General features: G+C 41.0%; 1 protein-coding gene across 6 annotated transcripts in view; it reads right to left on the bottom strand.

The window, feature by feature from the left end:
* Positions 1–18,423: 18,423 nt before the first annotated feature.
* si:dkeyp-97b10.3 (NACHT, LRR and PYD domains-containing protein 1b allele 5) overlaps positions 18,424–26,670 on the bottom strand; it is a 68,645-nt gene continuing 60,398 nt past the window's right edge. For 3 of the 6 annotated variants that reach the window (XM_059947198.1, XM_059947214.1, XM_059947223.1), the window contains 3 exons: positions 26,167–26,244; positions 24,686–24,970; positions 18,424–20,521 (listed from right to left, as the gene is read on the bottom strand). In XM_059947198.1, coding sequence (XP_059803181.1) covers positions 20,478–20,521; positions 24,686–24,970; positions 26,167–26,244 — 407 coding nt within the window. In that variant the 3' untranslated portion in view covers positions 18,424–20,477. Of the gene's footprint in view, positions 20,522–24,685; positions 24,971–26,166; positions 26,245–26,670 lie in introns of those variants that run through there. The other 3 variants (XM_059947205.1, XM_059947233.1, XM_059947243.1) reach the window with 3 other exon arrangements.

The raw sequence follows: 26,670 nt of genomic DNA, 5'->3' as shown, positions 1-26,670 counted from the left end.
TTTGTAAAATTAAGGGAAATCCCACAGAAAATTAACTAGGCTGCATAGCTTTCAAGCACAATTTTATAAAATTCCACAGACAGTATTTATCCCTCAATCACTGATTTATGGATCATATATCTTCTTGGTCAACACCTCATGTTTACACACAGGAATAAAATACAGAAGACAACTCACTCACTCAGTAGATCAGACAACATATGCGGAAATGGAAACAAGTTAATCATTCAGGTCAATATCCTTCACCAGCTGCTGCTATTTACATAAACTCTGCCTGACTTTGCTGAGTGTTTCCAGCATTTTTTTTCCTTTTTCTTATCACAGTAATTTCAGCATCTGCAGCTTGAGATATTTGACCAATCCTCTACTGGTTCTGGTGTCTAACCTTAATGATAACCAGCAAATATTAGGGTGCCAGACATTAATGATCTCAGTTTCAGTTGTTTGCTGCAATTACAATTACAATATACTGCTGGCAATCTAAAATTGAATCTTTAGCCAAGGCACATTTCATATTAATGACATAAACTTCGTGCTGCAAGGCACAGTTCCTAAATCTACAGATGACACAAAATTTGGCAGAAGTTTCAACTGTAAGAAGGATGGTGATACTGCTGGAATGGGCAAATGCAAGGTAGAAGTAGTTCAATGCAGAAAAATGCAAGATGGTACAATTGGTAGGGTGAATGAAAGACAATGTTGAATTAGGTATACTGTGTTAAAAGGAGTGCAGAAGCATTGAAATCTGGAAATATGTATGCACAAGCCTTAAAGTTAGCAGGGCAGCTTGAAAAAAGACATGCAAAGTTTGATCTTTATCTGCAGCGGAATAGAGTACAAAAGAAATGGGTTATCAGATACTTGTCTAGTCTAAACTGGAATATTGTTTTCAATAATTGTAGGAATAATATGAGTTGCAGTCCAGGAAGGACCAATGAGATTAGTTCCTGAATTTATGAGAATAGTTGCCTTATGTGGAAAGATTAGAGAGGCTGTAGTAATTTTCTTTAGATGAGAAGACAAGGAGTAAACTCTTATAGAAGTCTGTAGCAAGAGGTCTGGAATGTGTGGATACTAAAAGTCTGTTTTCTTTGCTGGCAGAGAAGTGGCAGTCATAGTTTTAAGAAGAGGATTGGGAATGCTCTTTTGTTGCAGCATCTGGAATGCACTATCCACTTTTGGTGGAGACAGGTTCCACTGTGGCCTTCAAGGAAGTATTCAATAAAAATATGAAGAAAAACTTGCAAGAGTATAAACGAAGAGCCAGGTCAGCAAGTCATTCTGGTAGAGATTAGATACAGACACCATACACCAAATGTTCTCCAGTGTTGTGAGCATTCTGTGACTATTCCTGATGTGAAAAAGATCTATTTCAAGAGAATAGCCTAGGTAAGGGCCTGGAAACCAATCACAACCATGACAGGTTAGCAATTTTTGATTGAGTCCACTCCAGTGGACAAATATTCTGGCTCAATTACCAGGAGCAAAAGAAGCTTCCCACAGACCACTGTGGCAGTGACAACTTTTAAAATCTGAGTTAGTGAGCACCCAAAAATTAAGGATAATCACTATATTAAAGGCAAGGATTGCTAACTCTTCTGAACATGGCTGCTCGCAGGAATTGACTGAACATTTCTGCAGGCAGCAAGGAGATAAATCAGAGGGCCAGTAAATTAGTAAATTGGTGAACTGGTATATTGCTTTATTATTCTTGATATGATCAAGAACTTGTTTTGCATACCATTCACACAGATCAGATCATTACACTGTGCAAACAAGAGAAAATCTGCAGATGTTGGAAATCCGTGCAAAATGCTGGAGGAACTCGGCACGCTGGGCAGCATCTATGGAAGAAAGTCCTGCTGAAGGATTTCGGCCCAAAATGTTGACTATACTTTTTTCCATAGATGCTGCCTTGGCTGCTGGATTCCTCCAGCATCTTGTGTGTGTTGCTCATTACAGTGTGCATTGAGTAGAAGAAGATGAAACAATAAAAGTGCAGAATGGTTTTACAGTACAGAGAACGTACAGTGCCAGTAGAGAGTAAAGAGCAAGGTCATAACAAGGTAGATTGTCAAGTCTGTCTTATCATACTAGGAGCTATTCAATAGTCTTACAACAGTGGGATAGAAGCTATCCTCGAGTCTGGTGATACATTTTCTGTTTGATGGGAGGAGAAAAAGAGAGAACATCCAGGGTCGGTGAGGTTCTTGATTATGTTGGCTACTATACCACAGCATGAGAGGTTTGTAAAGAGGTTCTTTTCCATGATGTGTTAAGGGTGTCCACAACTCTCCACAGTTCCTTGCAGTCACGGGCAGAGCTGTTGTCATTCCAAGCATTTGCACACAATGCTGAATTAATAAAAATTATGAAAAAGGACATGGCAAATGTCTTTATGTTCTTGAGGAAGTAGAAGCACTGCTGAGCTGTCTTGGCCGTGGCATTAAAATTGTTAGGCCAGGAGAAGCTATCGGTTACGTTCACTCCTAGGAACTTGAAACTTTCAACGCACTTTTTCTCAGCACCTTTGCTGAAAACAGAAACGTGCACACCAGCCCCTCCCCCAATGTCAACGACAACCTTTTTTGTTTTGATGACGTTGAGGGAGGGGAAGGTTGTTGCCAGGACACTAGGTTATCAATCTCCTTCCTGTACTCTGACTCCCAATTATTTGAGCAATGGTCCATAACAGTGGTATCATCTGCAAACTTGTAGATGGTATTAGCGCAGAATCTGGTCATACAGTCATGAGCGTACAGGGAGTAGAGTGAGTTAGAGCAGTGTGTTTAGCACCTGCTCTACCTTCAATTGTGGTGAAGGTGTTGCTGCTGTAGGTTTTTGCAGATAAAATGATGTGGGACATTTTATGTTTAAGAAAAACCATAATAATTCACTTATTGCTTTCCAAAAAACTAAAGTGTGGTAAAAGTCCTTTACAGAATTACATCATTACATCACACCAGCCTCTTAAAGTGAACCCCCAACTCAACGGCAGAGGTTGTGAATTATATATGTCGCTGCGCTATACAGACACCACCCCCTCCTCCCGAATTCACTAAAACCGGCATTGTGAGCCTGTGCAGAGCTTGGAAAAGCCACCTGGTGCCTCTGGCTTGTCCAGAGATGCATTGACACACTCATGGTCATGCCGTGATGGCAGGGTTGTGCTAGCAGAACCCTCCAAATATTGGTGGGCCAGGTTAAGGCAGTCTATCAAAACACATTTAGATTTACCCCTTCTTATCTATGAGAAAAGTCTTGTGTCTCCATCCAAAACATGGAACAGGGCATCATAATGGGATGTTGGTGTGCATCATGTTGGACGAATACAAACGAAGCGGAGTGTAGGTCATTAGAAACCCAAGAATGCTGTACACCTGTTACAAGGAATGAACCCAAGTGCGGAGGCTGAGTAGGGAGGCATTACAGTCGTAGCGGACATGGAATTTGTGCCAAGGGAGACTTTACCTGGAGTCTTGGTTTTAGTATAGAATTCAGGAACAATGCTAGACTGAGAACTGATAGTCCTAAGAACGATGAAACAAGGTTACTCATACACAAGTCAACCAACGAACTGGCAGCTCCTTGTTGTGGTCACAGGGTTTGTATACTGCATTTGCTGATGGAAAGCAGGTGTTTGTAGTTTGTGGAACCTGGGAATGATTGGGAACTAAACGAGGTGATTGAGGCCCAATTCCTGAGGAAAATAGCCAGGTGGGTGATTGCCAGAAGGGACCGTGACAACACCATGATGGGCGGTAGGAATAGGTGAGAGGGAATTGAATTTAATGACGAGGATAGAACACCGTTGAGAGGCCAACCAGGTGGTCGTGGCATCGGTCATAAAATCACCTGGTGCCCATATAACAACTCAGATGCGGTTGACTTTGCAGGGTCTCGGCCCGAAACGTTGGCTGTTCGTTTCCATGGATGAGTTCCTCCAGTGCGTTGTGCATGTTGCTTTGACCCCAGCATCTGCAGCGTACTTTGTGTTTATGACTTTTGTAGCTGTTCTGAGCCCCAGCAGGACCCATGGGAGATTATCATGCCAACACTCAACTGTCAGGGAAGCCCTCAGAGCAGCCTTTTAAGGAATAGTCAAAGCACTTGCAAAGGTAATTGGACTGTGGGTGATATGCCGTGGTATGATAGACAATTGACAATAGACAATTGGTGCAGAAGTAGACCATTCGGCCCTTCGAGCCTGCACCGCCATTTTGAGATCATGGCTGATCATCTACTATCAATACCCGATTCCTGCCTTGTCCCCATATCCCTTGATTCCCCTATCCATAAGATACCTATCTAGCTCCTTCTTGAAAGCATCCAGAGAATTGGCCTCCGCTACCTTCCAAGACAGTGCATTCTAGACCCCCACAACTCTCTGGGAGAAGAAGTTCTTCCTTAACTCTGCCCTAAATGATCTACCGCTTATTCTCAAACCATGCCCTCCGGTACTGGACTCTCCCAGCATCTGGAACATATTTCCTGCCTCTATCTTGTCCAATCCCTTAATAATCTTATATGTTTCAATCAGATCCCCTCTCAATCTCCTTAATTCCAGCGTGTACAAGCCCAGTCTCTCCAACCTCTCTGCGTAAGACAGTCCAGACATCCCAGGAATTAACCTCGTGAATCTACGCTGCACTTCCTCTACAGCCAGGATGTCCTTCCTTAACCCTGGAGACCAAAACTGTACACAATACTCCAGGTGTGGTCTCACCAGGGCTCTGTACAAATGCAAGAGGATTTCCTTGCTCTTGTACTCAATTCCCTTTGTAATAAAGGCCAACATTCCATTAGCCCTCTTCACTGCCTACTGCACTTGCTCATTCACCTTCAGTGACTGATGAACAAGGACTCCTAGATCCCTTTGTATTTCTCCCTTACCTAACTCTACACCATTCAGGTAATAATCTGCCTTCCTGTTCTTACTCCCAAAGTGGATAACCTCACACTTACTCACATTAAACGTCATCTGCCAAGTATCTACCCATTCACCCAGCCTATCCAAGTCACCCTGAATTCTCCTAACATCCTCATCACATGTCACACTGCCACCCAGCTTAGTATCATCAGCAAATTTGCTGATGTTATTCTCAATGCCTTCATCTAAATGATGTAGCCTAATGCCGAGGTTCTGGGCTATCGCAGCCCAGAGGACTGATATGAACAGGGGACTGTGATCATGCGAAATTTCAGATAGGGTGCCAAACCGTGCATCCCAGGTGCAATTGAACACGTGAGCCATGCCTGTGGCCATCGTTGTTACTAGAGGGCCACCTGGGGGTGCAGTCCACCATGGTAAGAGATGCATGAAACCACAGAAGGGGGGAGCGGACCAACAAGGTCCGTATTGACATGGTCAGACCTTTGCTCAGGGACCTGAAAAGGTGCCTATGGGGCCTGAATATAAGAGTTAATTTTTGACTGCTGGCACCCCACAAAGGCAGCACTCCAATTGCACGCGTACTTTCTGAGGTATTTCCAAACAAACTTCAGTGCAATCATTTTCTGGGGCCAGATGAGAGAGCGTATATATGGAGTCCACTTCCAGTTGCTGGGCACTATGGGACAAGGACGACAGGTTGAGACATAGCTCAGGAGAGAAACCCCACCTTCCCTGAACTTAGTATCAGCCAACTGCAAGCCAGTGACTGCTGTTCAGTAAGTCTGGACCATTGGCTCGGCTGCCATACTGGCATAGTCAACCCCTGTGGGTACGGCCATATAACAACTCAGATGCAGCCATGAGAGGCAATCAGCCACGGCATTACTTTTCCCCTAGATGTGTTGTGAACTCTGATATGTAGGCCAGGTGGCGTTGCTACCATGCGAACCAGGGGTCTGATATTTTGACAAGGGGTTTGTGGTCAACGAATACTGTGAAGTGGTGATATTCTAGAAGAAAACGAAAACGGCAGCAACCAGATAGAGACCGAGAAGCTCACGGTCAGACATCTGGAAGATGGAGCTGCCGGCTGAAGGCGGCGTGCAGCCGCCACTCGCCTCTGACCAGCTGCTCATGCGCAGCACCCACTGTATCGTCTGCAACGTCTGTGGTGATGGCAATGGGTGCATTGGGGAGTGGGTGCACCAGTAGGGTCACATTGGAAAGTGCTCATTTGATAACATCAAATGCCCTGGTCATGTCCACTGATCAGTCAAACACTTTATTTGGGGTATTTCCTTTAAGCACACTATGCAGGGGGAGCATAGGTTCAGGAGCTCATGGAAAGAAGTTCACCATACCTAAAAACTCCTGTAGTTTTTTTTAGTAGCACAGGATGGTGAGAAGTCCATAATAGCGGCTGCTTTTGCTGCGGGGGATTTCAGATCTTGACAACCCAAACTGGCATTTAGCAGGATGAATAATCAACCCCTGTTGATTTCAGTGCTTGAAGAGTGTGCAGAGTTGAATATTTGTATGGGTTTGGATGCACTGGCGACAAGTATGTTATCCAGGTAATCAAAAAGAAAATCTCAGTCTTTTAATAACAAATCCATCAGCCGTTAGAAAGTCTGTGCTGCGTTGTATAGCTCAAACAGCATGGACAGAAATTCAAAAATGCCAAATGGGGTTATCACAGCCGATTTGGCAATGTCTTCCGTGCACACAGACACCTCATGGTAGGCCCTAACTAGACTGACTTTGGTAAAAAAAATAACTTTACGGCCCAACAATTCTTGGATGTGTGGGACGAGGTAAAGGTTGGGGATGATGGACTCATTAAGGCATCGGTAATTGCCACATGTGCAGCAACCTCCATTGGACTTAGGGACCATATGGAGGGGTGAAGCCAAGAGGCTATTCAGCCGGCGTACATTCCTGAGCCTTTCCACGTTGGCAAACTCAGCCTTTGCGGTTGGAAGCTTTTCTGGGTCCAGTCTACGTGCGCCGGCACGTACTGGAGGGCCAGTTGGGGGAACGTGGTGCTCAACCTTTCTAGCCCTAGAGGATGAATGGAGATCTCGCCAACAACGCTGGGAAGGATCTGGGATCACATTGTTTAATTTCCCATGAATTGAGCGGTATGCCCACGTATACGGCACACTGGTCTAAAAGTGAAGCACGCTTTAAATGGTTTCGGAAACACAGGAATCCACATTGACATGCATGGAACTTCTTAACCTTTTCGGCGCCTTTCCCCGAACCACCAATAAATGGAGTGAAATCTACATACTGAAGTTGCCATCTGATACCGTAACACGGTCGGTTTCGTGTTGTCCGATTTTGACTCGTGAAGTTATTCCCAAATGTAGATTCGAAACAGAGTTCACATTTGAAACCTCGAGCAATTTCAGACGGGGGAATTCCCTGCATGTTCTTTGTAACGAAATGGTCAAAACTGTTTTACAGAGTTTATTGAAGATAAGAGAAGAGGATCTTTTGCCAGGGGTTGGGAAATGTCATAATCGAGCCGTGGAAAAGGAGGAAATTGAATCGAATGATCCTACACCTCGTGCTGTTGAAGTTCAGTTTCTGTGCCAGTAAACAGAATTCGCCTGGAAACGGGGGATTTGCAACTCAGTAAAACCCAAAAGGGCGAAAACTACCATCTCGAAATTCGCAGTCACTTTCAGTCTGAGCCGATGGAAAATCACAGGGTGACCCGGCCTTCCATTCATGGAAATCTGCAAGTCCCTGGCGTCGGGGTCTTGGTTCCACTGCCCATTCCGACCCCGGCGTCGGGGTCTTGGTTCCACTGCCCATTCCGACCCCGGCGTCGGGGTCTTGGTTCCACTGCCCATTCCGACCCCGGCGTCGGGGTCTTGGTTCCACTGCCCATTCCGACCCCGGCGTCGGGGTCTTGGTTCCACTGCCCATTCCGACCCCGGCGTCGGGGTCTTGGTTCCACTGCCCATTCCGACCCCGGCGTCGGGGTCTTGGTTCCACTGCCCATTCCGACCCCGGCGTCAGTAGGACAACCACAGTGCCAAACCTTCGAAACCCGTTTTCATCCACTTTTACACCGCTGTTCTTACGGCAAAGGTGTTGAACCTTCACCATTGCGAGGGAGGGTGGATATTCTGTTCTGATCAAATCCACCTTTCTCTCGTTCATTTCCATAGCAACATTTAAGCGTGCGCTGAATTCCAAACGCCGTAAAAACGTACTTTCTAACATACATGGTCACTGGGGACGAGTTGCGCAAAGCTGCAAGTAACCCCCCCCCCCGCCCCCCAACTTATCCTCTCTTATTATCCCCAGGAAGGTGAAAACCAAGGACTTTGACAAAGAAAATCATGATTTCCAACACCAGTTTTCAGTGAACTTTACAATTGGGCGAAGTTACCTCATTAGACCTGCACGGTAGGGCACTCGCTTCCGGTATCTGCTGATTCTCTTAAGAAGTAATTAATATGAAGGTGTTATGTGTCAGGCTGCACTCTGAACTCGGTTTAACTTAAATTTCTGATACAACTACACAGGATTAGCTACTCATTTCGACCTGACTTCTCATTCCCATTCTGACATGTCTGTCCATGTCCTCTACAGCCATGATGAAGCCAAACTCAGGTTGGAGAACCAAAGCCTTACATTTTGTCTGGGTACCCTCCAACCTGATGGCAAGAAATCAGTCCCACCCCTCACTTCATCTTTCTTTTTCCATTCCCCCTTCTGGTTACCCTTTCACCCCCTTTTTTTCACCTCACCTGCCTATCGTTTCACTCTGGTGTCCCTCCTCCTCCCCTTTCTCCCATGGTCCACTCAACTCTCCTTTCAGATATTTTCTTTTTCTGGCCCTTTACCTTTTCTACCTAGCACCTCCCAGCTTTTCACTTCATCCATTCCCCTCACCTGGCTTTGCCTATCACTTGCCAGCTTGTATTTCCTCTCCTCACCCTCTTCCCTATTCTGGCTTCTGCTCTCTTCTTTTCCTGTCCCGATTAAGGATAAAGCCTAAAACTTTGACTATTTATCCCTCTTCATAAATGCTCCCTAACTTGTTGAGTTCCTTCAGCATTTTGTGTATGTTGCTCAGGATTTTCAGCATCCGAAGAGTCTCTTGGTGAATGCCAGCTTGAAATGTCTTGCTTTAGTTTATGAGTGAAACATTACATCAGAAAAGACCCTTTATAAGTCCGCCTTCCAGTAAAACTTGCACCACTGCCCAAAAAATCTTTATTATTAAATAATGCGACAAGAAGAAAGAATTTATTTTGAACACACGGTACAGTTTTTTGGGGAAATACAAAATGACATCTATCAAGGAAATATTTCAGAACACACAAAAATAGTTCCATAAAAGCACTTCTCAAAAGTCATCAGAAGAGACAAACTTCGTGCACATTAATATTGAACTTCTAAGTGGAACATACACATTTATCATGGAATTTCTAATTGAATTCATTCTTTGATGAAGCAATTTTTTTTATAAGTAAAACAATAATTCTGAATAGATAACATAGTTTGTATCACAGTAATGTTTGTGTGTGAGACACAGGTTTCTATGTGTGAACAACATACACAAAATGCTGGTGGAACACAGCAGGCCAGACAGCATCTATAAGGAGAAGCACTGTCGACGTTTCGGGCCGAGACCCTTCGTCAGGACTAACTGAAAGGAAAGGTATCAGTCAGTTAGTCTTGACGAAGGGTCTCGGCCCGAAATGTCGATAGTGCTTCTCCCTATAGATGCTGCCTGGCTTGCTGTATTCCACCAGCATTTTGTGTGTGTTGTTTGAATTTCCAGCATCTGCAAATTTCCTCGTGTTTTCTATATGTGACTTGTCTTGACAGCCCCAGTATCTTAAATGATATTATAAGAAATAGGAGGAAGAGTAGGCTGTTTACCTTCTGATCATGTTCCACCTCTCATCAACATTAGAACTAATTTCTTCCTCAGAGGCATTTTCAACACTATCACCATTGATTCAAAGTACATTTATTATCACAGTACGTATAAATTACATAAGCTTGAGATTCGTCTGCTTACTGGCAGCCACAAAGCTAGAAACCCGAAAGAACCAATTAAAAAGGCCAACACCCAACGCAGGGAGAGAGAGAGACAGAGAAAACACAAACTATGCAAACAGTTAAAGCAAGCAACAGCATTCCAGACCAAACTGAGCCCATAGACCCGGAGCCAGGAGCAGCTGGAGTCGGCCCTTAGCTTCAGTCTCGGTTCATCGCACAGCGGGGCAAATTGCTGTGAAGCTCACGGACACAAAGCACAGAGCAACCTCTCACAGCCTCATTGCCCCAGAGAGAGGAGTAAATGTCATGGAAGAGTGAATGGAATCAACCCAACCCTCCCCTCCTGCTTTTTCAATCTATTTGGGCCAATGTTTAAATTGTACAGACACTGGGTCATCTCCCCCACTGGGACCTGGGCCTTGCCACAACAATGTGCTCTGGGCCCATACCCCCGCTGGCCATCCCACAGCCATACTCGACCTTTCCAGATCGGCTCAGTGCTTCGATCAATCGAACCTTGCACCCGGTTTATGTGGCAGGGTCCGAAACTCCACCACACCAACTCTGCTCTGACTCGCTTGCTCTAACCCCATCTCCAACTCTGACTCTGTCTCGAACACACCACACTCTAACTTGGCATTGCACCCATACGACTCAACCCTTGAGTCAGCCTTGCCTTTGCTCTGCTCTTCATTGTTTGCGGTGACAGTTTACATAGAAAAAATGTTATTAATAAAGTATATAGTCATGCATTACTAACCACAAGTAAGCTTCGCCCAACTTCAGAAGCACCACCTTAAACCAGAAAGACCCCCTTATCGTCACAAAACCTATTGAATGAGGACAATGAGTGTGCCCACACGGCCATTGCAGGAAAGAATTCCAAAGTTTCTCCAACGTCTGAGTAAATAAATCTTTCCTCATCTCTGTCCTAAGAAGAATAAATTTTATTCTGCTTTGTTGCAATAACCTCCTTAGAGGAAACATCGTATCATCACATCAGGTCTTTTAACATTATTGTATGTTTCTATATGATCTCTTATTCTTCTTTGAGATAGAATATTATTCTCTTTTTCTTCTTTGAGGACTCTACTCAATCCTCCCTCATTCAGCCAACCCACCATCCCTGGAATCAGATGACTGAATCTTTGCTGCATTCTATCTAGGGAACAAGTATATGCCTTCTCGGTTAAAGAGACAAAACTGCACACAGTACAGTGTTGCAGGTGTGGCCCCACCAAGGGCCCACACAATAGTAGTAAGACCTTTTCCTGCAATCAAAGTTCTCTTGTTATGAAAGTTAGCATTTTACTTGTGATTCAAATCACTTGTTACACCTTCAGTGACCTGTGTGCAAGCATACCAAGATCTCTGAACATCTTCACCGACCAATTTCTCAGCATTTAACAAATACTCTGCTTTTCTGCCATGTCTACTATAATGGAACCTTCCATGTTATATTCCATTCACTGTGTTCTCTCCCACTCACTCAGCTTGCATCTATTCTGCTTAATCCTCTTTACAGCCTCTGCCATACTGGCAATCCAGCCCTGTTTAGTGTCAGCAACACACTTGGAAGTACAATACTTGATCTTCTCAGTCAAAATATTACTGCAGAACATGAATGCCTGGTTTGCAACCAACAACAGTGTGCCCATGACATGAAAGCAATCTGCCCTCCATCACTGTCTTCACCAACATCCAAAACTACCAGTCTTTAATGCCACATCCCCTTCATCGTGACCACAGCACTGGCCGGACTGAGCCCGTGAGCACCACATATTAGTCCCACACCTCTGACACCACAGTCACTTACCATGATCTGAGAAACATTGCCAGATAGCATGGTTATCTTCCCTAAGGCCTATTATCATGGTAATTTCCCATGTAATCCAATATCTAAGACAACTACTGATGACTTTTGAACATTGTCTTATTGGGCATTGGAATGCCCTTACTAACTTCCTGTTGTAGTTGTATCTTGTTCTATGATTTACTGTATAAAGAAACCCCTCCACATCCCCGAATATCAAAATGCTTTTCAGACTGTCACCAAAGAACTTAACTTTGCTAACTTTTTCCCCATGCACTATAGAAAATTATATACTGCTTCACCTATTATATCATTCTCATTCCTTCTCTCCCTCTTTAACAATACAGTATTTCTTTTAATATAAAATTTAATGATGTCTACCATTCACATCTCTGGGCTTGCTAAACTTTTCAGCAATGTAATTATTTTAACGTGATGCTAGCTTTGATTTCTCACAAATCTTGAAAGCTAGATAGTTTTCCTATGTTTTTTTTATCCTTGGAATAATACTTCAAAACTATTCTGAAGATGTAAAATTTTCATCCGTCATGTATGAACAATGCAAATTAATAAAGTTCCTGTGGAAGCGTTAATGTATAGAATGAAGGGACATACATCCAGTATGTTGCCAAACTGATAGTTTATTGTGCAAACATAAACTCCACTCTGACTCACTTGTCCCTTTCTTAGTAATTATTTTCTGTCAACAACTTCAGAAATTGTCTATGTGGAAGTACTTAGAACTGATGGATGTCGTGAAGTAAACTTTGGGGTCAATTTACATGTATATGTATCAGGTGTGCATTACTTGTATTGTTATGAGGGGGAATACCTTGCCATTTGCCTGTATTTGCCAGAGATTTCATCTGAAGCACAACATTAGACCATCTATAAGATATAGGAGAAAAATTATGCCATTTGGTCCATCTAGTCTGCTCTGCCATTTCATCATGGCTGATCTGACTTTTCCTCTCAGCCCCAATCTCTTGCCTTCTCCCTGTTTCCCTTCACGCCCTGGCCCATCAAGAATCGATCAACCTCTGCCTTAAATATACATAACAACTTGGCCTCCACAGTTGTCTGTGGTAAAGAATTCCACAGATATATCACTCTCTGGCTAAATAAACTCCTCCTCATCTCTATTCTAAAAGGACATCCCTCTATTCTGAGGCTGTCCTCTAATCTTAGACTCTCCCACCATAGGAAACATCCTCTTCACATTCACTCTGTCAAGGTCTTTCACTATTCAGTTGGTTTCAATGAGGTCACCTCTCAGCTGATGTACAGCTTCTAAAGCAGTGATTTTAAATTGACCTGCTCACCTTAAGACAATAGAAGTGTTTATCATTTTTTTTTGCTGCATTTTTTAACATTTACTATTTTGTGTGATGTTCCACAGTCATTGTCTATTTCTCTTTTTTATTGATCCCAAGTATTCATAAGTCTTATAAACAATCTTGAAGAGTTCTGCATCAAGCTGTTCTGCTTTTCAGTGTTTGGACTAAGTAAGTGAGTTTATAATGATTCATCATTATGGTAAATCAGGAATTCAGGAATGGAAGGTACTTGTGTTACACTGGATGGACATTTCTGTCAGACTCCTTCACATTGAGGATAAGGATGTGTTCCACAGACACTAATAGAAGCACATTTCCTTACCAACGTCCCTGCAATGGGCTGTCCCTCAGTATCTTCGGAAATTTACTCATTAGTCTCAAAGTGGGAAAACAGGCTCTTCGGCCTAGCTGATCCATGCTAACCACAGCATCCTCTCGAACATTCCCAGTTGTTCGCGTTTGGCCCACAACCCTCTCCTCTCCATGTACCTATCCAAATGCCCCTTAAATGTTGTAACTGTACACACCTTGACCACTTATTGCCCTCAGGGAAAAGTTACCTCTCAGGTCTCTTAAATCATTCCTCTTTTGCAGCTATTCCCTCTTCTTTTGAACTGCCCAATCTTGGGGATAAGACCTATCCATTCACCTAATCAATTATACCCTTCATGATTTTCTAACTTTCTATGAGGTCACCCACCATTCATCCATGTTTCAAGAAATAAAGAACCGGCATGGTCTCACCCTTTAACTAAGGCCCTCTATTTGAGGCAGCATTTCCTCTGCAACCTCTCTAATTTGACAATGATGTTCCTTTAATCACATGACCATAACTGTACACACTAATCCAAGTGCAGTCTCACCAATAACGTCCCTACTCCTAAACACAGAGCCCTGACTGATGAAGGTCAGCACGCCAAGTGTCTTCTTCACCACCACATCCACACGGAGGAACTTAGCAGGTGAGGCAGCATCTATGGAAAAGAGTACAGTCGACGATTTGAGCCGATTCCTCCTGCATTTTGTGTGTGTTACTGGGATTTATGTCTACCTGTATGGCTGCTTTCAGTGGACTGTGAACTTGTACTGTTCCACAACACCTGTCTGTGCCCTGCCATTCACTGAGTGGGTCCTATCCTGGTCTGAAGCTGCATCACTTCGCACTTCTCTCAGTTGAAAGCCATTTGCCACTTCTCAGTTCATCTGCATAACCCATCAAGATCTCTTTGTAATTCATTGTAACCTGCTTCACTATCAACAACCACCAGAGATTCTACAGATGATGAACATCTTGAGCAACACACACACACACACACAAATTGCTGGAGGAGCCGAATAACTCAGGCAGCATTTATGGAGGGAAATATATTGTTGGAAGTTCTGGGCTGAGATCCTTCATCATAACTGGAAAATAAGGGGGCAGAAGCCTGAGTGAGGAGAGTGGGGGGGGGGGGGAAGGAGTACAAGCTAGCAGATGATAGGTGAGACCAGGTGAAGGGCAAGGAGGGTGGGGGTGGGGTGAAATAAGAAGCTGGGGGAGGGGTGTGATGGGTGGAAGATAAAGGGCTGAAGAAGAAGGAATCTGATAAGAGAGGACAGTGGACTGTGGAAAAAAATGAAGGAAGGAGGGGAGCCAAGGGAACTTTGCCAATGGCTAATGAGGAAGAAAATAACTTTACAATGTTCCCTACAATTAGCCTCCCATAAGGCTCGGGGGTGCACTTCAATAGTTTTCAACAGGTACATTTAAAGTCAGAAAAATGTATACAATATACATCCTGAAATTCGTTTTCTTTGCAAACATCTGCAAAAACAGAGGAGTGCTCCAAAGAATGAATAACAGTTAAATATTAGAACCCAAAGCCTTCCCCCTCCCACACATAAGCAGCAGCAATGACCCCTCCCCCACCAGCAAAAGAAAGCATCGGCACCCCCCACCGAGCACACAAGTGTGCGGCAAAGCATCAATAAAGACACAGACTTGCAGTACCCCAAAGACTACTCACTCACCCGGTAATTCAACATATCATAGGCTCTCTCCCTCTCCCCAATAAGGGAAAAAGAGGTGCCCCTGTCTCACAGCGAGAGGGGAGACATAACTAACAACTCACTGATTTATGGTGTTAAAAGCTTGGTCAGGGTTCAGGGATTTGCCTAGTTTAATACACTTCAAGGCCACACCTATCCCCTTTCCTGTAATATGCACATGTTCCAAGACCTTTCTAGTTATTACCCACAATCTTTTGGCAACCATGATAATCTCCTTAGTGAACATGGCAGAGATATAGGCATTTTAAATCTCTTATCCCCTGCTGCTCTACACATAGGCAGCCCTGATGGTTTTAAGAGGACATAGTCTCTCCCTCGTTGTTCTTTTACTGTTAATATAACTTAAGAAGCTCTTGGGATTATCTTTAACCCTGCCTGCCAAGTTCCCCTCATTTGTACCCAGCTGCCTAAAAATAATATATGCTTCCTTCTTTGGCGTGATCAGAATCTCCATATCTCTCAACAGCCAGGATTCCCTGAATTTAGTCTGTCACCCTTCACACTAACAGGAGTAGGTTGTCTCTGGACTGTTAATATGACAATTTTAAAAGCCTTCGACTCGCCAAATGCTCCTTTGTCTTTAAATAGGGACACCCCGTCGACCCCAGCTAGATCCCACCTAATGCCCTCAAAGTTGGTCCTGTCACAGCTTAGGACCTTATCATCAGAGTTGTAATGAAGTCACTGATGCTGCAAGTCAGGGAAATGTCCTGAGAATTTCCCCCCATGATGAACACAGATGGAGTAGATTCAAAAACAATGTAGTACAAGCAACCAGTTAAGACATCTGTGCAGAGGGCAACTATTATTGAGGTAATCTCCCTTCCAGATTACACACACCCTTTGCAGCAGCATGCATCACAGTTCTGTGAAGAATGGTTTATATTTGAGGTGGGTCAGTTTTGGGGTAGAAAGGAGTGACCTTCGGGGACTTGTAGTTCAATAGCCATCCTCCAGATCTGAGCACATGTTAAATGCAGGACAAAGAGGGTGCCACATTCTTAAAACACAAGAGAGACTGTAGATGCTGGAAACCTGGAACGAAATGCACAAAATACTGGAGGAACTCAGCTATCAGACAGCATCCAAGAGAGATGACAGGCTTCTGCCCTTTTCCTTTCAAGTCCTGATGAAGGGGCCTGGGCCAACCTGGTGACTGTTTCTTCCCCTCCATAGACGCTGCCTGACTAGCCAACTTCCTCCTGCATTTTTTGTGTGTTGTGCCATGCTGTTGGAGATATTGCCATTCATTTGTCTCCAAGGACCATTTCCCAATGTGTTAATAACAGAACATAAATTATATTCTGCATTATAAAACCATCAAATGACTTGACCACTCATCTTTTTAGGTCCTTGCTGAAGGCAAATCTGTAGCCAAGTTATGTGTATCTATCTCAGTGAAGCAATCTTATCCTGTTTGGTTTACCTTTACAGCCTTTGCCTATAAAGAAAATGGAATTCATGCTTGCCTAGAAGTTGCACTCTTCTAGATTCTCTAAAAGTGAACAAACTCAGCATTAAAATTATGTAATTTTCAAACTGTAGGTAATGTAGCTTTCCTTTAATGACACCAATATTCCAGCAAACTCCTTGACTTTCGTTCTCTCAATGCCACAGAATTATGTCATAGATAATACCGTATAGATTTTAAAAATCCAGGAGACTTCATCATTGCCTGCAAAACAAAATGCAGTTACACTTCCATGCCCATCACAGTCAAAGAGAGATCAATTACTGCATGTCATCCTTTCTGCTTCAAGTAACTGTTCTTTTCACTGTTTGGTCTAAAAAAACACGTGCATTTATAGTAAATCAGGACAGCAAAAAATGACGAAATCCTTCAGACACTATTTATCTTGGAAACATTAATTCCATCTGTACCTGGAGACATCTGAAAATTCCTCCCTTTTAGGACTTGTACTCCTGATAGCAACATTTAATGCAGCACATTTTAATTAACCATCCATATGACGGGTAGCCTTTACTGTTTCATATATTCAGTAGCATCATGACAATTAACCAGGCTGACGGGCGACACAGAGGTAAGCCGAAGTGTGTTTTCTAAAGGAGGATTTCGGAAGTGATCCCTAAAGCATTTTATGGGGTACTAAGAGTCAATCCCGAGAATGAACCTGGAACAAGAAACTACAAATGCTGGAATTCTGAATCCAGTATCTGCTCCGATGAAGAGTGTGCATGTAGCACTTTTAACACATCTTCCTTTTTCATTTCCTGAGACTGCTTTCCATCTTAATTGACAGAGCTCTCAGGCATGTCTCCTTCATTTTCCCATGTTTATCGTCTCACTACTCCCAGCTAGAGTATCAGTATCACTGAGCCCCTCCTGGCATTTATCCCTGCAACCATGCTAAATGTTACACTTCCCCTTACACCATTCAGGGTTTAAAACAGTCCTTCCAGGTGAGGTAGCATTTCAATGTAAATCCATTGGGATAGTTTAATGTATTTAGTGTTCCTGGTGCAGCCTCCTCTACTTCAGTGAGACCCAACATGTTTTAGAGGATGGCATTTCTTTGTCTAGAACAGTTCAAACTACATTTGTAACTCACTTTCCTCTGGTGTGTGCCTCATCCTTCCCTTTGTTCCATGGTCCACTTCCCTCTCCTATCAAATTCCTACAGTCTTTTACCTCTTCCAGTTTCTTACTTTAATCCCCACCCCCACCCATCTTCCCCCTCAATTGCCCCAACTATCACCTGCCAGATTGTACTCCCTCCCCTTTCTCACCTTCTTATTCTGGCTTCTGCCCCACTTCATTTCCAGTCCAGATGAAGGATCTCAGAACAAAAGGCTTTTATTCGTCTCCATTGATGCTACCCAACTTCCTGAGTACCTTCGTCATTCTAATTTCTGCCCGATAAAAAAAAGTTAGAGACTGTCTGGGAGTTAGTGGCCTGATGTTCAATGGGGTGGGCATAGTAGTTAAAGTATTAAAAACCTTAACAAATTTGGTCTTGACCTTTGTCTCCATTAAAGCTGCTACACCCTACTCAGCTCTTAAAAAAGTTTATTTTTTGCTCCAGACCACAGCATCTGCAATTTCTTGTGTCTCTAGATCTTAAGAAATATTGTTTGCACTGTTCTAAACATTAGGCCAAAATAGTTATGTAGTACTTACTATAGAACACACAGTAAAAAGTTAAAACTAAAATATATTCTGCAAGTCGCTGTAGGGATCGAACTCTTACATATCTATTGTATTCACCTTTTGATCCAGCATCCATGCAGTATTTAACTCTTGCTATGCCAATGATTCAAATGCATCTGTTTAAGTGAGAAATCATTTTTTAATCTGATTAGAAAATGTCTGACTCTTATAAAACAGCTTTCTAAATTTAGATTTTTTTAAATAAATTGATGACTTCAATTACAATACGTTAATATCCATTACACTTTTCCAGCCAATCACATCAAATCCCTCTATACATATGCTACCATTTTCTTTGTAATAGTTTACTGTATATAATGACAGCATATTGATATACAAAAATCTATAGACATTTATGTACAAATTAATGTTTTTTCAAAAAAGCTTGTACATTATTGAAGAGTATTTTCATGCCACATTTTTGTAACCAGCTTTACAACTTTAAGATCTACATTAACAGTATCTCTTAAATTTTCTGCCTTTTTATGAAATAGAACTTTTTGGAAAACATGATTCACAAATGTTCTCTTATAGAAAATCAGAAAGTAAATACGTTGCCTAAATGTGACTCCAAGTGTGATGGACTCTTAACTACACTTTGGAATGTCTTTGCAACCATTGGAATTGCACCAAATTATCTATAATGTTCAAAATCAACTGGATCACAGGGCATTACCAATGTAAACATAGTGGCGGGCAGTGAGACACCCAAAATGAAGGGAAAATCCAGTTAACCTCATCCTCACAAATTTGGCTACATGACAATATTGGAAGAAGCCATTGTTATCCCCAGCTTTAAAGAGCCAAACACAGTCTTCATCAATTTCATGTAATGTTATCCCTACGTAATGGAATACATTTCTAAAGATCTTGCAGAATAAAGCGGGTCTTCCATTAAGTGCTGTAGATCTTCAGCATCAAATAAATTGAATCCCACCACAATCTGCTACTTAATAACCTGCAGATCCTTCATGCCCAGTGTCCAAACCTGGTCCAATGAGAAGTGTTGAAGAACATGTTAGAAGCAGCACCAGCTGCACATAAAATTTGGTACTTGGTGAAGCTGCAACCAAGGACTAAATATATTTTGAACAGTAAAAACAGTATCCAATTGCTGGAGTTAAGCTATCTCATATCTAAAAGCCCTGTAGTTCTATCACCACAATCCGTGAACAGTGAAGGAAAATAAATCAACTGACCATTATAATTATCATAAATGATGGGGTGTCCAACTCTGTGTGCAAGAGATGAGGTGAAATATTTGGAACATGTATGATCTGCCTTGGTCTTTTTTGGAAGTTATCTCCATCATTGAGGATAGCCTTCGGTCATTGCCAGTTAATCCATGTGTAATGAAAACATGTTCATTTCAAAAGCTGTAGCCCAACAAGATTGCATATGTAATGCTGAAGCCTGAGGTTCTGGATCTCACTGCACCCGAAGTTTAAGTTGCACTGGCATCTCCATTCATAAAAGTAGCTCTGCAGTGAGATCCATAATAGCTGTCATTAAAATGGCAATCACCTACCTCCCCTTGACATTCAATGGAATTACCATTGTCAGATCCATCATCATTAATGGATAATATTGACTGGACACTTAATTGTATCAGCTTCATGAGCAGATATTTTCTGCATTACTTTTCTTGACCAGAGTCAGTAGAGTGATGGGATGATCTCCACTTGTCTGAGTGAGTGCAATTACAATAATATTCAAGTAATGCCATCAAGGCCAAAGTAATCCAGCTGATTGATATTAATCCACCATTTTAGGTATTCAATCCCTCAGGTGGACTAGTACACTGGTACACCATAACTGGAGTTGCACCATCCAATGGACAAAAGCATCTGTTCAACAGAGCTTCCCAACATCTGTCTCTACAATCTAGACAGAGACATACTATTATTTTGGGACCAGCACTGTCTTTACATCTTCTCTATGTCAGTCACTGAGGTTAGTTGGATTCATTTAATATATATTCATCATTGCTGGTGAAATTCCTGCTACTCCAAACAAAAGTGACTACATAGATGTAGTGGTTTAACAAGCTAATTTGCCAACAATTTCTTGAAGACAGTTAGGGACAGAAAATAAATTTTAGTCTTTTCAGGAAAATCCACATCCCATACAGGTCTTTAAAGAATTGTGCTGGGAGCAATTGTAATGGAGATTACTTGATGAATCCTAAAGGATTTGCCTCTTCTCATTGGATTCTCCATTACAAAAATCTGTTGGAAGACAGAAATGTAGTACAATATTAGTACAATATTATGACTAAGGATTTAGGAGGCACTGCAAAGTCAAAGCTTAAACTATTTGATAGGATTTCAAATATTTCAAACAAAATGACTCATAACCTTATAGTTTGGATTGAAGTCAGTAAAAGGTTCAAAAGAATAGAATAATTATTCTATTGACCAAAATTTAAATTTTCCTCCAATGGCTATGGACTTCTGTCAGGGTTTACCCTGCCACCTGCTGTTACATTGGCAGGAGACAAATGACCTGGTGAAATGGCATCACTGCTTGAAAGAAGGTTGATTTGATTTGTTGCAAATGATGAATTTCGCTGCAACAAATAAAGGTAATCTTTAATCTTTACTAGTTTCTTGAAGTTATTTTGGGAAATTGGGATAAAAAGGGAGTTAAAAAAATCCTTTAACTCAAATACCAAAGTTATAAAATGATGCAAGTTTATTAGTGAACAGTAGTTTTGCTTTGGTCAAATTGATGATCTAGGAGTGAAATTTCCTAATTCTCAACTCAAGCCAATTGCAAGTCACGAAAAATAAGATCACCCATGAAGCAATTCAACCAGGTCATGTTTTGGATTTTAAAAAAATTTGCAAGAAATATTCTTCAATATAGTTGTGTGATAATTTAGTGCCATTTATTAATATGGTAATGATGTTTTGTTCATCATAAAGATAAGCATTTTTATCAATGGTACACAATACAATTTCAATTAACTGGAATTGATGTTTAAAAACTATACAGAGCATTTTCCTCATTTGGTTTATTGGATATTAAGAACCAATAGTTAGGATTTAAAATAAGTTTACAAAAGCTTTAAAAGCTTTTTTGTAAATAAGTTTACAAAAGCTTTCAAATCATGCCAATCACATACGCAAGAGTTTTATATTAATTTCCAGAGCCTCTTAAAAAATAATCACAGATGAGTGAGTGTATTTAACTTTGTGATTAAATTGAATGGTAAGCAGGGTCATTGTGTGAGTGGGGCCAATTTACAACAAGATACATTTTAAATTAGCACAAATCATCACTCATATGAGAATTGCTCTCATTGTAATCTGTGGTTAAAATTTTGTGACATTTCAAACTGATTTCAAAGATATTCATCAAAATCAATGCAGGCAAGCTGAAACTCCCTACATATACAATATTGCCCATTACAGTCAGTTCATAGTCTATGCTTTTGAACGCACCTTTTATTGACTTAATCACCATTTCAGACTACAATTCAAAACATGTATAAGAAGGATGCTGGAAAAATATAGTCTAAGCACACTGTTGTTCTGGATTTGTACTTGCTGTGTCTAATAGAGCATGGCCTTGAGTCACTTTCCTACATATTATCATCCTCTTTTCTTACATTGGAACCCCAATACCATTGCTGTTCTGGAGATGTTTTCCATTTTATCAAATGAAGTGCTTATTTTCTCCATTTATTCCTTAATGAAACTTTTCACAGTTATTCTTTCCATTGCTGAGCTATTATTAAAGCAACCCACCATTATTATATAGCTTGAATAATTGCATTAATTATTTCTGGATTTTGAAGGGATTATTTAAAAAGGCACCAAATCAGAAGTGCTTTCTTTTATGTAATTAACACGATTAAAAAAAAATCCTCAAAGGGGCAGTGAATTACAGAAATAATCAATGCATAGAACAATTTATTCCTATTTTCCTACGTGATCCAGATGATCAAAGTGCCTTGTAACGTTATATTTTAGGTCTATGATAACTAGTGACCTAGAATAGAACTCTTTCTGTGGATAAAAATTGCAAGGCTGAGTCATTTAATGTAACAACAGCATGGCTCTGGCTATAGGAACTACAAATACAATCAATAAAATACAAATATATTGTATAAGGTTACAATATAGTAGTTTATATTACAATAGGTGGAAAATGGAGAAAGAAGGGCTTTTCTGTGACTGAAAAGATTATCTTACCTGTGGAGATAGTGAACATCTGTAGGGAAACTAATGAATAGTTTAGAGCTGTCTTCACAGAAGGGGAAGGTGATGCCAGTGTTGTAGTTGAAGGGGACAGGTGTGAAATACTGAATGGGGCTGACATAATAAGTGGTGAAGTGTTGAAGATTTTAGCATCTCTGAGAATGGAAACCTGGTTGAAACATGCTAGTCTTATAAAGAAGGAAATTACAAAAGCAATGACCATTGTTTTTCAGTAAGCTGAACAACAGGAGAGGTGCCAACGGATTGGACGAATGTCATTTTTTTAAACCATAACTTTAAAAGAGAGGAAAGCATAAACTGAGTCATTAGAGGAAAAACTATTTAGCTGCAGTGCTGAGCATACTTTTAGAATTAATTCTAAGGAATAATCTAAATTTCACTTAAAATCAGACAGTCAACATGAATTTGTTAAGGAAAATTTATGTGTGGCATAATTGATTGGTGGCACTATGATGGAATTGTTAGAGCTGCTGCCATGCACTTCAATGGTTTTGAGCTCAATCCCGATCATAAGTACAGTCTCCATGAAATTTGCATGTTTACTTTGTTACTGTGTGGGTTTTGTCTGGTGGACTGAGATAAGATGGGCTGAATGGTCTCTTTTTGAGCAAATCGTTAAAGAGTTTTTAGCTCCAGATCTGCCAGCAATCAGCTGTTCCAATAGAGGTTTGTTCTGTAAACTAAGCATGGAACTTACTGAATGATAGATAGATACTTTAATAATCCCAAAGGAATTACAATGTCACAGTAGCATTACAAGTGCACAGATATACAAGACTTAGAAGACAAGTAAGAAAGAATAAAAAGTTACCTCAAACAGTCTAACGGGGGGGGGGCAGAGGGGGTCATCACTTCCTGTCTACAGGTTGACACATTATAGAGCCTAATGGCCGAGGGTAAGAATGACTTCATATAGCGCTCTTTCGAGCAGTGCAATTGTCTTAGACTATTACTATTACTAGGTGGAGATGCATTTGTCACTATATAGAGCCCAAAAGGCACAACTCACTCCTGCTGGGTGATCCCAACAATATGGTCCGGAATCTCCTCTATCTCCTTTGTCAGGATAATTTAAATTGAAAATTATATTGTAAATTGGTTGATTCCTGTCACCTGTACCAAGATTCAGTGACAACCTATTGTTCTTGCATGCCATCCATACAGATCACAAGTACAAGGCAAAACAATAAAGGATTTCACAATGAAGTGTTACAGTTACAGAGAAAGTGCTGTGCAGACAGACAATAAGGTGCAAGGTCAAAAAGTAAGATTCTGAGGTAATGAACTCATCTTATACTAGGGGACTGCTTCATCGTTTTTCAACAGTGGGATCTGTGTCTCAAAAGAATACAGTATCTATGCCTGTGGACTAGGAGGCAGAAGGGTAGGTAAAAACAATCCTTAAAGAATTATTTTTACTAATTTTGGTCTTAATATATGTTCATGGTTTTTAAATGCTCATAAAATTGACCTTTCAAAGATGATTCAAGAGTAAGGAGGGCAAAAATGATTGGATATTCTCACCTGGCCCAGGAAAATAAATAAATCTAATATAAAAAGGGGCTGCTTCACAGATTCAGTGTCCTTGTTTAATCCTGACCTCTAACGTCTGCATCTTCTCCTGCTACTCTTGGTTTCTACAGGATGCTTCAGTTTCTCCTACATCCCAAGGTTGTGTAGTAGGTTAACTGACCACTGTAAATTGCCCCTCATGAGAATTGATGCAAAGGTGGGGATAATAAACTCAGAACAGTGAAATCAATAGTGTAAAGCCGTGTTTGACAGTCAGCATGCACTTGGTGGGTTGAAACGCCCTTTTTCATGGAGTATGACTCTTTGATTTGGCCCTTTACACTGAAACCCGCTCAGGGGGCTTAACTACTCCACCACTGAATCAATTCCAGTTAAAGGAGGGATAACCTCCGTGTACTTAAGGAGATTATAAATAAAAACCTATTTTATGATCCCTAATTGCATTGCTTTTGTGTTGAAGCTTTAGAAGAAATTTAAAAAAGGGGAAAGAAAAACTCCAGGTTTTTTCACCATTTTGATTGTCCCCTGATGTTATTTCTTAAGATCACTAACTGACAGTCAGAATAATTCCTCCAATACAATAATATTACATTACATTTCAAGGAATTCACAAAAGTACACATTCACACGTACCTTCCAGAACATTCCGGGCTTCACATGGAATATCAGCCCTAATGAGTTTATTATGGAGATTGGAAGGAGTTGCATTGTTCACTTCTTTATCCTTCCATATTTGCAACATTCGAAATATCTGCATTGTCAATATGTTTTGTTCTTCTTTAATTTTTGAAATATCCTGGTATTCCAGATCAAGATAGCTTATGGCAATAACTTGCCAGTTACTCCCCAGTTTTTCAGCGAACTGCATTAACTGCTTATCGGTCATGTTATTACTCCTTTTGCAGGTTAGTTCATCTGCTATATAAAAAAAGACAGATAGAAATGAAATGGCAATGAGCAAGTTGTTTGCAAAACTTTAATAAACACTTGAATTTCATCATAATCACACAGCATGTAAGTAGGGGTTCTATTGTTGGCCTTTCACTTTAGGATTAGTGTGGATTAGATTTTTATTCATGCTACTACTGTTATTAAATGCTGCACAATATGCTACGATGTTTTACACACTGATAATATACTCAGACTCATGGACTGGGAATAAAGGGATTTTTCTCAGTATTACAGGCTATTGCAGGGATTGTCTCTTGGGCCCTGGCTTTCAGACAATACAAATGACATTGACAAGAGAACCAAATGTCATATTCCTACGTTTGCTTATGATGTGAATAGGGAGGAAGATGTAATGAGGCTTTATGGGGATATAGAGAAGTTGAGTGAGTGGGCAAGAACATGGCATTTGAATTGTAATGGGAAAATGTGAAGTTTGGTGGATAAAAATAGAGACAGTGTGAGTATTTTTTTAAATGAGAGTATGGGTAATGTTGATGTTCAAGGGGTGTCGATAGGTCGCTGAAAGCCAACAGTACAGTATGTTGGCCTTCATTACAAGGGGATTTACAGGAGTGCAGATAGCTTACTGCAAATATATCTGCTGGTTTTAAGACTTCATCTAGAGGTCTGAGTACAGTTTTGGACACCTTACTGTAATGATATATTTGCTATTGAGAAAGTGTAGTGAAAATTCATTAGATTAATTCCTGGGATGGAGGATTTGCCATATGAGGAGAGATGCATCAGATAAAAAATGTGGTGCTGAGTAAGAGAGATTATGTGTCAGTAAGACTCTGCTAAATACTATGCTTTGAAATTTTATCCCATCTTTCGAGGATATGAAATTAAAGATAAACAGCTCCATTCAAATTCATTATATTGACAAACAGAGGCCAAAATATGTGCAATATTAACCACATCACTTTGTCAACTCACATAAAGCACTGCCAAGCAAAGTCATTGGAAGTGGCTGTAAAACATCCATGGAAGTACTGTCTGTGTTTATCATTGTGTTAGCTGCACTGATGATTTGAGAATGTAACTTCATGTAATCAATAACTCAATATCAGGAGGTTTTTTACTTCCTCCAGTTTGCTACTGCAGTACATATATGTTTAAATTCTAATCATATTTTAATTCCAGTGAATTACGAAGTACAATACCTTTATCATCCCATCGTGGTTTTTTGACATGGTTATCTTCCACAGAGATTTCAGTGCTTGATTTTCGTCTCCTGTTTTCTGAAGGACAAAACAAAAATAATTATTTTGGACCAGCTTGATTGGCAATTTAGTTTCAGAAGAACAAGGAAATCTACAGCACCTTCACCATTATCCAAAGTTCTATGGTGTTTCAAAGACCATTATCAAATAAAATTATTATTAACTCCAGATTATTCACCTCAGTGGAACCCACAGGTTTTATATTGTTTATAAATAATTCCATTAGGACCATAAGACATAGGAGCAGAATTGGGCTATTTGGCGCATTGAACATGCTCCAAAATTTCATCGGAGGAGGCAGAGGATGGTGTTCAGAGAAGCTGTGCTGGAGGGATGGTCGGACTCGGAGGTTCGACGGACTCGGAGTCCGCTGCAGTCAGGTTGCTTTTGGTGTGTGTTGTGTCTGTGAGGCTGTGAGGCTGTGTGTTGTGTCTGTGAGTTCGA

This window comes from Hypanus sabinus, chromosome 2 (assembly GCF_030144855.1).
Source record: "Hypanus sabinus isolate sHypSab1 chromosome 2, sHypSab1.hap1, whole genome shotgun sequence".
Lineage (NCBI taxonomy): Eukaryota > Metazoa > Chordata > Chondrichthyes > Myliobatiformes > Dasyatidae > Hypanus > Hypanus sabinus.
Note: the sequence above shows the minus strand (reverse complement) of the source record. Positions and strands in the feature narration are given on the sequence as shown.